The sequence below is a fragment of the Hemitrygon akajei genome, chromosome 6 (genome assembly GCF_048418815.1).
Source record: "Hemitrygon akajei chromosome 6, sHemAka1.3, whole genome shotgun sequence".
NCBI classification, from domain to species: Eukaryota; Metazoa; Chordata; class Chondrichthyes; order Myliobatiformes; family Dasyatidae; genus Hemitrygon; species Hemitrygon akajei.
The window spans coordinates 116,891,177-116,908,332 of record NC_133129.1 but is presented as its reverse complement, the minus strand read 5'-3'; the positions used below and the strand labels follow the sequence as shown (position 1 = coordinate 116,908,332).

Sequence of the window (17,156 nt, the reverse complement as noted above, 5' to 3'; positions counted from 1 at the left end):
CTGTAGGCCAATTTTTTATCCAAACAGCCAAGGTTCCACTGATCTCATGCCTCATGGCTTTCTGGATAAGTCTCTCATGAGGGAACTTGTCTTGCTAATGCCTTGCTAAAATCCATGTAGACCACATCTACTACCCTACCCTCATCAATTTCTTTTGATACCTCTTCAAAAAACTCAATTAGGCTCATGAGGCACGACCTTCCCTTTACAAAGCCATGTTGACTATCCTTGAGTAGACTGTACTTCTCCAAATGCTCGTAGTTCCTATCCTTAAGAATCCTTTCCAATAGTTTGCAAGACCACCGACGTAAGACTCACCGGTCTATAGTTCCCAGGATTCTCCCTATTACCTTTTTTAAACAAGGGAACTACATCTGCCATTCTCCAATCCTCCAGCACCTCCCCTGCAGCCAAAGAGGATCAAAGATCATGGCTACTGCTCCAGTGATCTCTTCTCTCACTTCCCACAGCAACCTGGGGTACATCACATCTGGCCCTGGGGACTTATCAATCTTGATGTTTTTAAGAAGATCCAACACTACTTCTTCCTTAATCTCCACATTGTCCAGCACACAGGCCTCATTTTCTATTTCGACCTCATCCTGATCAAGGTCCTTTTCACTTGTGAATACCGAAGTATTCATTTAGGACCCCCCCCAACCTCCTCTGCCTCCAGGCACATGTTGCCTTCTTTATCCTTTAGTGGCCCCACCTTCATTCTTGTCATCTTAGTTGAGAATATTCCTGTTCACAATTTCCCAGGGGAATGAAAGTCACTCAACATGCAGTGTTACATCACATCCAGACACACTGATCCTTTGAACCTCATCTATCAATGCAGTTGAAAAAGCAGTCCACAGTCCTAACTTCATCGTCAAACTTTCCAAGCCCGACCCAAGCCTGCCAAACTTACACCTTCCGAGCTCAGCTGTGGCCCAACCCACGTCCCTATTTTGTCCATCCTTAGCACCCTGATTACTGTTGGGAATCGTCCACATTCTGTTAGGCCCTATTAGTTCTTCCCTTGCTCGTGCTCAAGGAGATAACCGATCATCGGCTATCTCAAAACACTTGGGCCTAGCAGGGATTCACTGCACAGCTAATGGGAGAGGAGGTAAGGGGAGGAGAAGAACCCTGGCTTTATTCAGGAAGTGACTGAGGGAGGAAAAACCTCGCTAAGGTTTTCCACAGAGCTAATGAATGGATGAAACGAAAATCTCTGAAGTGACTAACCTTTGCTGTCTGCACCAAGGCTTCCGCTAAATCCTCAATCTCATCCTCACTGTTAAACACCTTCTCATAATCGCGGTAGGTCCAACCATCAAAGAGAACACGGGGAACTGTTGGATAAATGGTCAGAAAACAGTGCAAAGTCAGCACTAGTACACAGGATGTGAGGATGGATATGTTGAGGAGCCAGATAGCACTCCATTCACCACAGAACTAATTTATTCAATTATTGGATCAGTTTCTCTGTTTTGGTTCCAAATTCCTACTGATTTTAAGGCACTGGGCACGCAGGGGATTTGGGACTGCTGTGCGGAGAAGATAGCTGGGAGAGATATTATTTAAAGATCATTAAAGCCAGTTCATCCAATGTGGTCAGATCACTACAAATTTATCTGAATGAAATGGGCTGAAAAGCTGAACAAACTTTGCATTGAATACATGGAATGGATAGCCCAAGGTTGATATTTAAGAGGTGGAGGGATCTGTTTTTAAAGATTGGTCATTTGAACTCTGGAAACTTTACATAATCTTACACCTTTCCCTGTTCCAAAATAAAACACAATGTGACCTGGTTAGAGTTGTGAAAAGTAATGGTAACTGGGAAATTGTAGAGATGGTACAGTTTAGACAGAAAATAGCAGCAGTACATTACACAGAGTCACAGCCAAAAGTGGTTCCTTAGAATAACACATTAGCTAAGCACATGTTAGACCTGCAAAGATAATAGACTGGAAGGGGCATTAGACTCACTAAAGCAACAAATTCAAGAACCATAAATTTGACATTCCAATAATGATAAGACCCCTAGTGATCTTCAGATGAGATTCACAGAGCAGCATGCTCAGGTGTTGAAACCAGGTGTAGTTCCCTACTGATGTTACTGGAAATTGTTGAACCAGCCAGCCAACTCTTACAGCAGCCAACTAACCACCAAGATGCATGTTCTTGGAATGAGGGGTGAAGCCAGAGAGGTCACAGCGAGCACCCACATAGTCAGAGAGAGAATATGTAAGTGCCATGCAGACAGAGAGGCACCGTAACATAGTCATTAGCACAATGCTTTACTGTAGCAGTGACCCGGGTTCAATTCCTGCCGCTGTCTGTAAATCTCCCCGTGACCGCATGTGTTTCCTCCGGGTGCTCTGGTTTCCTCCCAAATTCCAAAGACGTACTGGCTGGTAGGTTGACTGGTCGTTGTAAATTGTCACATGATTAGGTTACAGTTAAATCGGGGGTAGCTAGCTGGCATAGTTCAAAGGACCAGGAGGGCCTATTCCTCATTGTATCTCAATAAATAAATAAATCAGGGGTGCGGCAGGGAGGGTGGGAGTGGATCCTCTTTGCTCCTTTCCACACAGCCCACACATCTGGATATGACTATGCTGGACATGCCCCCACAAGTGTTTAAAATGCTGAGGGGCCAGATGCAAAGTGAATTTAGTTCATCAGGTCAGTATCGCAGTGGCCCTAGTCCCAGAAGTGGGCTCAGGGTTGCAGTGTGGGAGGTCAGACTACAGGTGGCCTCTCCCCAGAACACACTCTACTGCTGAAATTCTACAGTTGTACAAAATGTTGGTTAGGCCACACTTAGGAGTACTATGTGTAAATGCTACAGGAAGGATGCAGTGAAGCTAGAGACAATGGAGAAGGGCTTCACAAGGATGTCATCTGGACTGGTGGGCTTGAGTTATAAGGAGAGACTGAACAGGTTGGGACTGCTTGTTCCCTTCAGTGAGGAAGATGGAGGAGTGAGTGAAGAGGTTTATAAAATCCATGAGGGGATAGATAGGGTAGCGTGTCACAGATTTTTCCCAGGGTTGGGAATCTAGAAAAACCTAGGAACACAGATCTAAGGTAGGTGGGGAATTGCTGAGGATAAACTTCACGCACAGGATACTGGGAATACGGAATGAGCTGCCAGAGGATGCAGTAAAGGCAGGTACAATCACAGTATTTAAAAAGACATTTGAACAGATACATGGACAAGAAACATTTAGAGGGACGTGGGTCTGGCTTAGATGGCACAAATCAGTTGAGCAGAAGGGTCTGTTTCACTGCTGTATAATGCCGTGACTCTTATAGGGGTAACACCACGACTCTGATAAGAATATCACTGACATTGACTGGAGCCAGCCAACAGTTCTCTGCAACAGTTGGTGACCAGCCAAATCCAATATTCTAAAGACAATGCCCTGTAATAACCATGGAGCACAAAATCTAGGTAAGGAGACTGGAGTTCACAGTACCACTGCGAATAATAAGCTGACAGACAATTCACCACTCACCAATACGGACTGCACTGGAACTCTCCCTCACCTTCTTCATCCATCCTGTTTAAAGATAACAAGAACAGAATTAGTTATGTGCAGAATACAGCAAGGCTAGCAGATTCCACTTAATGGTCTCTTAGAAACAAGCTTCTTTCTTCATGTAACAAAGTTATAAACATATTCAGCAAAGAATTGATTTATGGTTACATTTTCAGTTTGCAGTTTTGAAAATGGAATGACAATGCATTAACAGGAACAGATGGGGCAAGGCTTAGGTGGAATCACTGTCTCTTAAAGGAGAAGGCTTCTGCTATAGATTGAAATAATTTACATTTAGCTAGTTTGGTTATGTGCACATTACCTACTGTAAATCTCATACTGATATGATTTGGGTGATGTAGACGACTTGTGAATCAGCAGGGTGAGGGATCTGTTCATTAAAAACATGTTAATCCAATAAAGCTCACACAAAATTTGAAAATGGTTCACTGTTTATAATGTCCTAATTCTTTTTAGAGTCATAAACTATTACAGCACAGAAACAGGCCTTTTCACCAATCCAGTTCATGCTGAACTGTTATTCTGCCTAATCCCATTGACCCACATGTTACACAGCCCTCCATACTCCTCCCATCCACATACTGTACTTATCCAAATTTCACTGAAATGCTGAAATTGAACCTGCATTCACCATTTCTGCTGGCAATTCGTTTCACTCATACTGAGTGAAGAATTTCCCCTTCAGCCTCCTCTTACATACAGGTATTTCACCTTTCACCCCTTAACCCTTGACTCACCCAAGCTCAGTGACAAAAGCTTAATAGCAATTACACTATATCTGTGACAATTTGATGTTCCGCTATCAAATCTTCCCTCATTCTGCTGTGCTCCAGAAAATAATGTTCTAACCTATTAAACCTTTCCCTATAACTCACCTTCAAGACCCAAAAACATCCTTATAACATTGCAAGAATTCAGAGAAGATTTATTAGTTTCCTGTAGGTAGGTGACCAGAACTGCACACAACTTAGACCTCACCAACGTCTTATACAACTTCAACATAATACTTCAGCTCCTGTACTCAGTACTTTGATTTATGAAAGATAATGTGCCAAAACTTTTTTTATGACCCTATCTATCTGTGACACCACTTTAAGGAATTAAGGATCCTAAGAGTAAGAGAAATCCTTCTGTTCTACCATATACTGTGTAAGTCCTAACCTGGTTTGTCCTTCCAAAATGCAGCAACTCACATTTATCTGCATTAAATTCCATCTGCCATTTTTCAGTCTATTTTTCCAGCTGGTCCAGACCCCACTGCAAGCTTTAATAGCCTTTCTCATTGTCCTCTATTCAATCTTGGTGTCATCCCCAAATTTGCTGATCCAATTTACTACATCATCAAGATCATTGATGTAGATGACAAACAACAACAATCCCTATGGCACACCACCAGTCATGGACCTCCAGTCAGAGAGGAAACCACATACTACCATTCTCTGGCTTCTCCCACAAGGCTAATGTCAAACTCAATTTACTCCCTCATCCTGAATGCCAAGCAACTGAACCTTCTTGACCAGCCTCCCATGCAGGACTTCATCAAAGGCCTTGCTAAAGTCCACATAGGCAATTCAACTTTCCTAGTAACCTCTTCGTAAAACTTTTTAAGATTGGTCAGATGTGACTTCCCATGCACAAAAGCATGTTGTTTATTCCTAATCAGGCCTTGTCTATCCAAATACTTAAATCCGGTCCCTTCGAATACCTTCCAATAATTCACCCACTACTGACATCAGGCTCGCCGGCCTATAATTTCCCAACTTATTTAGTATCTTTCTTGAACTAAAGAACATCATTAGCTATCTTCCAGTCCTCTGGCAGCTCACCTGTGGCTAAGGTCATTTCAAATACCTCTGCCAGAGACCCTGCAATTTCTACACAAGGTACAAACAAACATTTCCTCAAGCCCTGGGGATTTTCCTCAAGGACAGCAAGCACTTCCTGATCTGTAATCTGCATACAATGAATGACCTCACTGCTGTTTTGCCTCAGTTCTACAGACCCTGTGTCAATTCGCTAAGTAAATACAGATGCGAAATATGTACTTAAAATCCATTTAAAATCTTCCACATCTCTTTCGACTCCACGCATAGATGACCAATATTGTCCCTTGCTATCTTTTTGCTGCTAATATATCTGTAGAAGCCCTTGGGATTCTCCCTCACCATATTTGCCAAGAAATCTCCAACCTTCTTTTCATCCTCATAATTTCCTCTTGCATTTCTTATACTCCCCAAGCATCTTGTTTATTTCCTGCTTTCTACACCTCCTTTTTCTTAACCCAGGCTTCAATATCTGTTGAAAACCAGGATTCCATAACCTGCTATGATTGTCTTTTATTCGGACAGGAACATACAAATTCAGTACTCTCAAAATTTCACTTCTGAGAGCCTCGCACATCCTTTTGCTAGAAAACAATCCAAATAAAAATCCGCACCTGCCAGATCCTTTCTAACGCCATCAAAATTGGCCTTTTCCAATTTAAAATTTCAACCCGAGGATCAGACCTATCGCTCCCATAATTATCTTGAAACTAATGGAATTCTGATCACCAGATACAAAATATTCCCCTGCATATACTTCTGACACTTTCTATCATTTTCTCCTTCTCTTTATCATCATCACTTCTAGTGATCCCACAGAAAGTAAAAAGCATCTCAAAACCTCACAGCTAGGGTTAATTGTAGTAATACTAAAACACTTCACAGCACTACATTCCACAGCCACTCTGTATACACCATAATCCATTATCTGACTGTTCAGCAGGGGTTCCCAATGTTTTTTAGCCATGCACCAATACCATTAAGCCAGTGGTCCCCAACCTCCGGGCTGCGGAGCGATACCGATCCGCGAAGCGTGCAGGGGTGTGGTGGTAGCCGGAACGCACCCAGCACATCTTTAAGAAAAAAGCCTAAATAAACAACTGCGTTCCGGCTACCGCCGCACCACTGCACGCTTCGCATCCCGGAGGCTGGGGACCACTGCGTTAAGCAAAGGGTCCATGACCCAGGTAGGGAACTCCTGCTTCAGAAACCTTGATGGTTTGGCACCTGACCTATAGGCAATGCTTCCGCACTTCCTCTCCACGTACTGGGACCTGGGTATCTGTGAATTTATGATTCTAACATGTAACAGCTTAACAAGAAATGTCTATTCAAAATGTGTTGGACTGAAAATAGAAGAACAACTGATAGTGCTGAACATCTTCTCAACTAGCACCAAAATCATGAGCTTGCCATGATTTAATTACAATGAGACACAAATACTAGCACTGGTTCAAAGTCCAATGTAAACTTATTATCAAAGTACATATATGTTACCATATACAACTCTGAGATTCATTTTCCTGCGGGCATAATAAATCTACAGAATAATAGCCATTAACAGAATCAATGAAAGACTGCCCAATTTGGGTGTTCAACCGGAGTGCAGACAGCAAACTGTGCCAAATACAAAAAGAAAGAAATAATAATAATAGTAAATAAATAAGCAATAAGTACTGAGAACGTGAGATGAAGAGACCTTGAAAGTGAGTCCATTGGCTGTGGGAACATTTCATAGATTGGGCGAGTGAAGTTGAATGAAATTATCTCGTTTGGTTTAAGAGCCTAATGGTTGAGCAGTAGTAAGTGCTCCTGAACCTGGTAGTTCCTGGGTGGTGGGGTCCTTGATGATGGACGCTGCTTTCCTGCTCACCAGTGGGGTAGGCTCCACCATGATGATTTTCTGTTCAAGAACATTGGTGTTTCCATACCAGGCTGTGATGTAGGAGTTAATATACTCTCCACTGCACATTTATAGAAGTTTATCGAAGTTTTAGATGCCATGCTGAATCTCTGCAAGCTCCTAAGGAAGTAGAGGTGCTGATGTGCTTTTTTTGAAATTGCACTTGTGTGCTGGACCCAGAACAGGTGCTTCAAAATAACACCACCAACGAATTTTAAAGTTGCTGACCCTCTCCACTTCTGATGCTCTGATGAAGACTAGCTTCCTCTTTCTGAAGTCAATCATCACCTCCTTGGTCTTGCTGGCATTGAGTAAGAGGTTGTTGTTATGGCATTACTCAGCCAGACTTCCACTGTCCTTCCTGTATGTTCATTCCTCACCACCTTTGATTCGTTAAATGACAGTGCTGTCATCAACAAACCTGAATGTGGGACTGGAGCTGTACTTATCCACAGTCATAAGTGTGAAGTGAGCAGAGCAGGGGCTAAACACACAGCCTCATGGTGCACCTGTGCTGGTGGAAATGGTGGAGAAGATGTTTTTGCCAATCCAAACTGACTGGGGTCTGAGAGTGAGGAAATTGAGGATCCAATTGCACGAGGATCTCCAAGGTCCAGAGCTTATTTATTAGTTCTGAGAGGATGATGCTATTGAATGCTGAGGTGTAGTCAATAAAGAGCATCATGATGTATGAATCTTTGCTATCCAGATGTTCCAGGGTTGAGTGAAGAGCTCCCACTATGTAAATTGGAGCAGATCTAAGCCGCTTCTCAGGCAGGAGTACAGATGTTTCATCCCCAACCTATGAAAACACTTCACCACTGTGGATTTAAGTGCTACTGGGCGATCATCATTGAGGTAGGTCACCATGCTCTTCTTGGAACTGGTGTGGTTGAAGCCTACTTGAAGCAGATGGGTACCTCAGGTTGTCGAAGCAAAAGGTTAAAGATCTCAGTGAACACACTGGCCAGTTGATCAGGACAACTCTTTAGTACTGGTTCAAATTACCTCCCTCCCCTTTCTTGATCTTTCTGTCTCCATCTCTGGAGATGGCTTATCTACTGATATCTATTATAAGCCTAATGACTCTCACAGCTACCTGGACTATTCCTCTTCCCACCCTGTCTCTTGCAAAAATGCCATCCCCTTCTCACAATTCCTCCGTCTCCACCGCATCTGCTCTCAGGATGAGGCTTTTCATTCCAGGACGAAGGAGGTGTCTTCCTTTTTTAAACAAAGGGGCTTCCCTTCTTCCACCATCAACTCTGCTCTCAAACGCATCTCTCCCATTTCCCGTACATGTGCCCTCACCCCATCCACCCACCACCCCACTCGGGATAGGGTTCCCCTTGTCCTCACCTACCACCCCACCAGCCTCCAGGTCCAACGTATAATTCTCCATAACTTCCGCCACCTCCAACGGGATCCCACTACCAAGCACATCTTTCCCTCCCCCACTCTTTCTGCTTTCCTCAGGGATCGCTCCCTACGCGACTCCCTTGTCCACTCGTCCCCCCCATCCCTTCCCACCAATCTCCCTCCTGGCACTTATCCTTGTAAGCGGAACAAGTGCTACACCTACCCTTACACTTCCTCCCTCACCACCATTCAGGGCCCCAGACAGTCCTACCAGGTGAGGCAACACTTCACCTGTGAGTCGGCTGGTGTGGCATACTGCGTCCGGTGCTCCCGGTGTGGCCTTTTATATATTGGTGAGACCCGACGCAGACTGGGAGACCGTTTCGCTGAACACCTACGCTCAGTCCGCCAGAGAAAGCAGGATCTCCCAGTGGCCATACATTTTAATTCCACGTCCCATTCCTATTCTGATATGTCTATCCATGGCCTTCTCTACTGTCAAGATGAAGCCACACTCAGGTTGGAGGAACAACACCTTATATTCCGTCTGGGTAGCCTCCAACCTGATGGCATGAACATTGACTTCTCTAATTTCTGTTAATGCCCTTCCTCCCCTTCTTACCCCATCCCTGACATAGTTAGTTGTTTTTTTTCTCTCTCTCTGCTCATCACTCTGCCTGTTCTCCATCTCCCTTTGGTGCTTTCCCCCTCCCCCTTTCTTTCTCCCAAGGCCTCCCGTCCCATGATCCTTTCCCTTCTCCAGCTCTGTATCACTTTCGCCAATCAGCTTTCCAGCTCTTAGCTTCATCCCACCCCCTCCGGTCTTCTCCTATCATTTTGCATTTCCCCCTCCCCCCACTACTTTCAAATCTCTTACTAACTTTCCTTTCGGTTAGTCTTGACGAAGGGTCTTGGCCCAAAACATCAACAGCGCTTCTCCCTATAGATGCTGCCTAGCCTGCTGTGTTCCACCAGCATTTTGTGTGTGTTGTTTACAGGTCTTTAGTACTTGGCCAGGTACCCCATCTAAGCGAATGCTTTTTGTGGGTTCACCCTCCTGAAGGTTATTCACACATCGGCATCGGACTGAAACCTCAGGATCATCAGGGGCTGTGCGAGTTTGCGATGTTTTGACAGTCAAAGTTTGCTTAGAAGGCACTGAGCTCATCTGGAAGCGAAACCCTGTTGTCCACTATGTTGCTTGATTTAACTTTATAGAGGTGATAGTATTCAAGCCCTGCCACAAGTGTCAAGCATCCTTTGTTGATTCATGTTTGGTCCAGAATTGCTACTTCACCCATGAGATGGCTTTCTGGGGATCGTATCTGGACCTCATGTAACTTTCTTGGTCACCAGACTTGATTGCCTCTGACCTGGCTCTCAGCAGATTGCGGATCTCATAATTGCTTTGATTGGGGAAGACCTTGAATGACTTTGTGGGAACACTCATCTACAATTATTCTGAAAAATACAACCATGATGAATTCATTCAGATCCACAGACGAGTCCTTGAACACGACCCAGTCCACCGACTCAAAGCAGCACCTTAGCCACCCCTCTGCCTCCCACCACCACCTCTGTTGCCGTAATCTCTGGAGCTTTGCTCTTTAGCTTCTGCACGTATGCAGTTAGGACAAGGACAGCCAAGTGATCCGAGTTACTGAAATGCCATCTGGGTATGGAACAGTAGGCATTCCTCATCTTAGTTGGTGACAGTGATCCAGTGTGTTGGGACCTCTGGTGCTACAGGTTATGTACTGATGGTAACTGGCAGGGTTTTCTTCAAACAAGCCTGTATGAAGAGCCTGACTATGATTTGAAATGCATCAGGATGGTTGGTCTGTTTCTTGTTTAGAGTTGGCATCATGCAGTATGTCAAGTGATTATAGTTTGCTGCTGGTGGCATGTAAACTGCCATCATGATTATGGAGAACTCCCTAAGTAAATAGAATGGACAGCATTTGACTCTTCAAGGTCAAAGGAACACGAGTTTGACAAAACAGCCATATCAGAGAACCACCAAGAGTTAATAATGAAACACACATCTCCACCTTTTGCTTATTCCAAATCAACAGTTCAGTCCATTCAGTAAGTCGAGAAGCCTTCTGGTTTGACAGATGTATCATGTGTGCCAGATGACAGCCAAGTTTCATTCAAACAAACAATAGTCCCTTATTTTCCTTCCATGTAGCAATCTTGCCTTTGGGTCCTCAATTCGTTCTCCAGCGACTGCACATTTGCTAACAAGACGCTGGATAAAAGAGGCCTCATCCTTTCGCGTTTCAGCCTGCTCTGGAGTACCCCTCTCCTGCCTTGCTTCTGTCAACAGCCATGAAGCTTAGTCCACTTAGATGTGCTGTACCTGCCTAGTTCACACAATTGTGAAATCTGTAGATCATTAAGTTCATTTAAAACTACATTGCTTAGGCCTTAGAGAGAAATTACAGGCTGCAGATTGCAGTGAGAGTAATTTGTAACAGGTATATTTAAAAGTATATTTAGAAGTATTGTCTGCAGCACACAGAATGTCACCATGGTTCACCAGCACCATCGTGATAGTGGCTTGATAGGTGAAAAGCCGACACTCCAAAATACAGGACAAAAACGTTCCATGCTTAAGCTTCAATATTCTTTTCAATCCTGTTATTAGTAACCTTCACTTAAAAGAAGTATTTCACCAATGGTAAACAGGGTTAAGCTTAGAGGATTCTTTAAACAGTAACACAGTACTACCATCTAGTGGCTTAACAGCTCAACAAAAGGCAAATTACAGGTGTTAAATCTCAAGTCTACCCTCCTTCCTGGCTTGGAACACATCCTGGATTTTGAACAACTATTAGAACCACTGTCAGACACAAGGACGATGAGGTTACATTCCTGGCTCAGTCTCCGCACTGGCCAGCTTCTCATCCATGCCCACCTCAATGTCCTTCCACTGTTTTAATAGTCTGCAACATCATAACAGCTATTAGAATGTACCCATCCATTTCTGTTTGTGCTACTAACTCACCCATCTGTAACAATTTCTGCATGCATTCACAAAGTTCTGTCTTTGTGCACTCCTCTGGTAGAAATACTATTGTGCTTGTCTTGATAAATGCTGGGTATTATTATTTACTTTACTGTACTACACAAATTGCTTTGCCATTTCTCTGAAACTTTCTAAATTTTCCTTCAATAGGTCCTACCAACCCCACCATCTGTTTCAGCTTTATCAATTGTCAGTTCTGTGGTCTTCATGGAAAGATGGTCCCCAGGATAACAGAATTCCAAAGATTATGCCACAGAACTTAATAGTGAGAGGGCAGCATGGTACATCATGGACAGGTGGTATAGGACCTCTGCTATCCAAAAGATGAACCCATAAGAACATGACCCACTCTTTCGGACATTTTGGTGAATGCTTTGTCTGTGACTCGTATCTCATTTTCTGCATATGCCAATAATTTCTGTAGTCTGATAGTCATCAAGGAGTAGGTAAAAGGAGCTGTGGAAGTAAAAGACTACAAAAGCACTGCCCTTGTCTGCTGGTTTAACAGTGAGATTGGGATTAGCACAGGGAGCAGAAAGCAGTACAGTCAGAGGGGGTAAGATTGGATTGGAGAAGTCAGGATGGTTGATATCACATCAACAATTAGGAATGAAAAAGTTGAGCGAGCGCTAAAGGCCAAAAGTGCGTGTGCAAGAGGAGGGTTTGAGGTGGGAGAAGTAGGGGAGGCAGGGAATCCTTGCCAAAGAACAGAAGGCAGAGGCAATGTAAGATCTCAATGTCATGGTAGGCTTGAAGCTCACTGAGGTGCAGGTGCAGAGGTATGAAGGCAAAGCCTTTGCTGATGTCAGGCTCAGAGAAGGGAGGGTTTGAGCTAGGGCAGGCATGGGATCAGAGAAGGGCATAGAGGGCTCATGGAGATGGGATGGTGACGAGAAGAGGGCTTAGCAAAGCTTCCTTACACGTTGAGTTCCTCCAGCACTTAGTGTGTTTACCTTGTGGGTGAACTCTATTTCAGCAGGAAATCTGTTGGTACAGAAAAGTGTTGGGGGTGGTAACAGGCTGCATTGAAATCGGGTCTGTTGTGGACTCTTTAGTTAAAATCACAGCTGTGTACCATCATAACAAAGGTGCAAGGGAGATGAGTTTCTGCTTGCAGCCAAGTTGAAGATGTCTGCTACACAGTTCCTCTCAACTGACAGTCAACAGATCCTCCTAAAGTTAGCATAACTAAACATATCTTTTCCTTAAGGACACCTCAGTTATATAATTCTCCTCCCAGAAGAAATGAGACTGTGGACTTGTGACCAAAAGTAGTTTTCTAGAATTTCAGCAGGGATACCAACTGCTCCTGGGGTCTTATGTGTTTTTTTTTAATTTGACTTCATGTTGGTCTGGGATGTTGGTGTGGCTGGACTGGACAGTTTACCTTAGGATAGACTTGAGGACAGTCTCATGGTTTGGTTCATCTTCTAGGTGGGCACCAACTACCTCACTGCTCTTGATAACAACCCTCTATCATTGGCTCCGAATGGAGTGTTGGGCAAGGCTCATCATGGCAGTCAGAGAGTTACTGCACTCTTTCCACATACCAACTGTCCTTTAGGTCCTGAGTCTTCTGTTGGATCCAAGCCTTCAGCTGCCAGTAGACCAGCCTCCTTTCCATTACAGCCTGGTGGAATTTCAGTTAATTCACTCTTTGACCTTCCAGTTATTCTCATCAAACCAGGCTTTTTGGCAGAGAGGCCAAGAATCTCTCCAGTTACTGATTACTGGGGACTTCAGGGCACTGCAGATACTCTGCAGGTTTTGCTGGTTGGTTGACATTGGGTTGACCATAAGGGGCTATATGAGAAGAAATTAAAATATGAAGTACAGCTAACTGGAACAGATAAACAACAGTGTCAGTAGATAAAACAAATGCTTTTGTTCTTGTCACATGGTGGAAGGAACTGAGACCACCATTCTGTGAACTGGTTCTTCGCCAGGGACAACTGGAAGTGGAAATTACAATAACCTACTCAACAAAAGATTCTTTCCAAATAAGCCATCGCTTGTGAACTGTTCATCGGGAAGAAGGAAAACTGCAGACGTATGGAAGGACAGTCTGTGCCTGCAAACTGAAGGAACTTGAACTCAGTGTCTGGATGAAATGGCTGGAGCTGATTGAATTGGAAGGTGAAGCAAGGGATGACATCAGAAGAAAGTCCTTATTTGGGAAAAGAGCAATGGGACCTGTAGCTTAGAGTCATAGCCTATGAAAGGTTGACACAGGCAAGCCAAAGTCAGTGAAGACAAAGCATAATGGTGCAGAAATGATAAGACAATAAGAATGAAGGGTTCTGGATAATGAGTAGCGAGAATTCCTAACTAAAACAAAGAAGATGTCTCATGCCAGGGGTAGGAAGAAGAAAGTTTAGCCAACTGGAGATCCCCTATTGCGATATTATAAACTGAAGTGGTGGTTGGCCAGGGGTCGACGTAATTTGTGAATATTTGCATATATATTATCAAGTTACAATTTTGAATTAATTGTGTACCAAGTTAGCTAACCAAAGTTAGCTGGCCAGCAGTCAACATTTTGTGGGGACAAAATTGATTTTTATTGTACCAATGTTTCTGCTGCTGCCATTGTTTTGGGGGCAGGTTGATGGAGAGAACAGTGGATTAAACGGCGGTCATGATGCAGGTGACGTGGACATCACTCAGTCTGTCTTTTAGGTGATGATCAAGTAGCCACATTTACAGGACCAGGACTGTGTTGCAACACGGTCACCTGTTCTGTAATCCTTTATGCACAAACAAGATTTTAGTTATTAGTTGTGCTTCAAGCATTTTGTCAGACCTGTGCTGTTGGTGGCAACTTTCCTTCTGGCCTCTCACATCGTGCCAGAAGATCCCATGTTCTCCAACCTTGGCATTCAGGTCAAGGTCATGAAAGAAACACTCACAGACCACACCTGGTCCAGGAGTAGCATGTACATATTGACGTCCCATGAGTACTAGTTCCAGGGTAGAGTAATTTAGATCATGAGATATTCATTCAGTCCATCACATAAGTCATAACACAGCAGACTACCTCATTCTGGATGCGACACTACAAAAATTATCCTCCTCTTCTGGTGTGTCCCTGCTCAAAGATTGAGTATTGTTCACTGCCTTGTTCTTGCACCTCCTGCTCCCGGTAATTCACTCAGGGTGATGGTGACCATCTCAGTCCTACATTACTAATCTTCATTCAGCACCCAGTTTTGGATCCCAAAGGCAGGGAAACATTCTCCTTGCACCCAACCTGTCAAATTACTTACAAATTTTGTCAATTTTATAAGATTGCCTCTCATTCTTCTAAATGCTAGAGAACAGTTCTAACCTTTTTAAATTCTGCTCACACAGCAAATTCACCATCATGAGAATCAGTCTAGTGGATCTTTGCTGGTAAATATATCCTTCCTACAATTAAGAGACAAAGACTGTACAGGCGCAATCTCATTAAGGCTCTGTACAATTTCAAAATGACTTTCTTACTCCCATTTTCAAATCCTCTTTGTAACAAAAGCTAACACACCAATTACCCTCTTAATTGGCTGATGCATCTGCATTGGTGTCCTTCTGTGACTTGTGTGTAGACACACCCAGCTTCCTTTGAACATTGACACTAACCAGTCTCTCATCACATAGCAAAAACTTTCCTGCTTTGTACACCAAAATAGATTACTGCGTATTTCTTCTTTTCATTCCCTCTGCCTCCTTCTTACCCACTCACTAAACTTGCTATCCTCCCTTTGAAACTCTTCACCTCCTCCATCATTACAATCCCATCTAGTTTTGAACCTTCACCATACTTGGGACAATGACAGGTGCTCCCCTCAGCTAAATCCCTCAGGGAGAACTATGTAGATGGTTATAGAACTGGTAGGACACACAGGCGTAAGTGGAAGGTTATTCCTTGGACTGCAGGCTTGTGATTAGTGGTGTGCCTCAGGGGTCAGTACTAGTCCCATAGTTGTTTGTCACCTCTATCAACAACTTGGATGAGAATGTACAAGGCATGGTTAGTAAATATGCAATGACCGAACAAGGACTGAATGGTTTTCTCCAGCTTCTGTTTATGAAGTTCTTGACACTGACAGCCACAAAAAGATGCCCGATGATACACATACCAGGATGGGACCTTCACAGAATGGTGGGGCTCTGGGGAATGTTGGAGAACAGAAGGACCTAGGAGGACAAACGTGTGGTTCCTTGGAAGTGGCAAAAGAGTCAACCGAATGTGAAGAAGACTTCTGGCATGCTGGCCTTCATCAATTAGAGCATTGAGTTCAGAGGGTAAGACATTACTTGCACTTGTTGATAAGTACTGCATTCAGTTTTGGCTCCTGGAAAGATGTCACTAAATTTGAAAAAGTGTAGAGGATATTGCCAGTACTCAGGAGGCTGGCTGGTTAAAAAGGGTAGAACTTTATTCTCTGAAATATAGAAGACCTGAGGGGTGACCTTACAAAGGTATATGAAGTCATGAAGGGCATAGAGAGGGTGAATGTGTCCATTTTCTCATTCTCAGGGAAAGAGAAGTAACAGGGACTCAAAGTAGAGGACATAGATTTAAGGTACGAAGGGAGGGAGGTGCTAGTAGAGGTTGAGACAATAAGGATATTTAAGAGACTCTCATATAGGCACATGGATGTAAGAAAAATGAAGGGTTTGGCTATTTTGGAACATTGTGCCAAAGAGAGCAGTCAAAGTAAGAATAGGATGGAGAATTAAAGTGGCAGATAACCAATTATCAATCACTACTTGATGGTAAGATAATTACTGACTGGAAGTTCACATCTCAGCATAAACTCCCCATCCCTTCCCACCATTGGTAATATCTTCATGAGGCACTGCCTCAAGAAGGCAATATTCATCAAAGATCCCCACCATCTGGGCCAAACTGTCTTCTTGCAGCTACTGTTGGGCAGGAAGTACAGAAACCTTAAGTCCCGCATCAAGGGGTTCAAGGACGGCTACTTCCCTTCGACCATTTGGTGGTTGAACCAACCTGCACAATCCTAATCACTATAGTTTCGGAACACTATAACCACTTTGATTACATTGTATAAAAATGGACTTAATTTTCTAATTGTGTTCTTTTTTGTCTGATTTTTTATATAACTTATGCTTTCTGATACTGTATCTGCTTATCTGATACTATGATGCTGCAGCAGGTTTTTCAATGCATCTGGGTATATATGTACTTGTGCTGAAGACAATAAACTCAACCTTGACTCTACACCTCCTGCTCCCACTGATGATTTCAAATGGTATCTCTGGGCCAACACACCCCCGTGGCACTTAGGTTAAGCACTGAGCACTTTTGACAGGACACGGTTAAGTGAAAAAGAACTCAAACTAAACACAGATCTGGAACACTGCAATACACACAGAGAATGAGGTAGCAGCCCTCACCATGACTATTGGAATTATACAATGAAAGGACAAGTTTAAAGTCCGGAGAGATGTGTCAGCAGCAGAAACATCAC

At 43.6% G+C, this 17,156-nt stretch overlaps 1 protein-coding gene across 1 annotated transcript in view; it reads right to left on the bottom strand.

Annotated features, from left to right (window-relative positions):
• Positions 1-17,156, bottom strand: part of chid1 (chitinase domain containing 1) — a 143,349-nt gene that overhangs the window by 101,676 nt on the left and 24,517 nt on the right. The window contains exons 4-5 of the mRNA XM_073049109.1: positions 3,516-3,560; positions 1,234-1,340 (exon numbers count right to left, since the gene is read on the bottom strand). Coding sequence (XP_072905210.1) covers positions 1,234-1,340; positions 3,516-3,560 — 152 coding nt within the window. The remainder of the gene's footprint in view (positions 1-1,233; positions 1,341-3,515; positions 3,561-17,156) is intronic.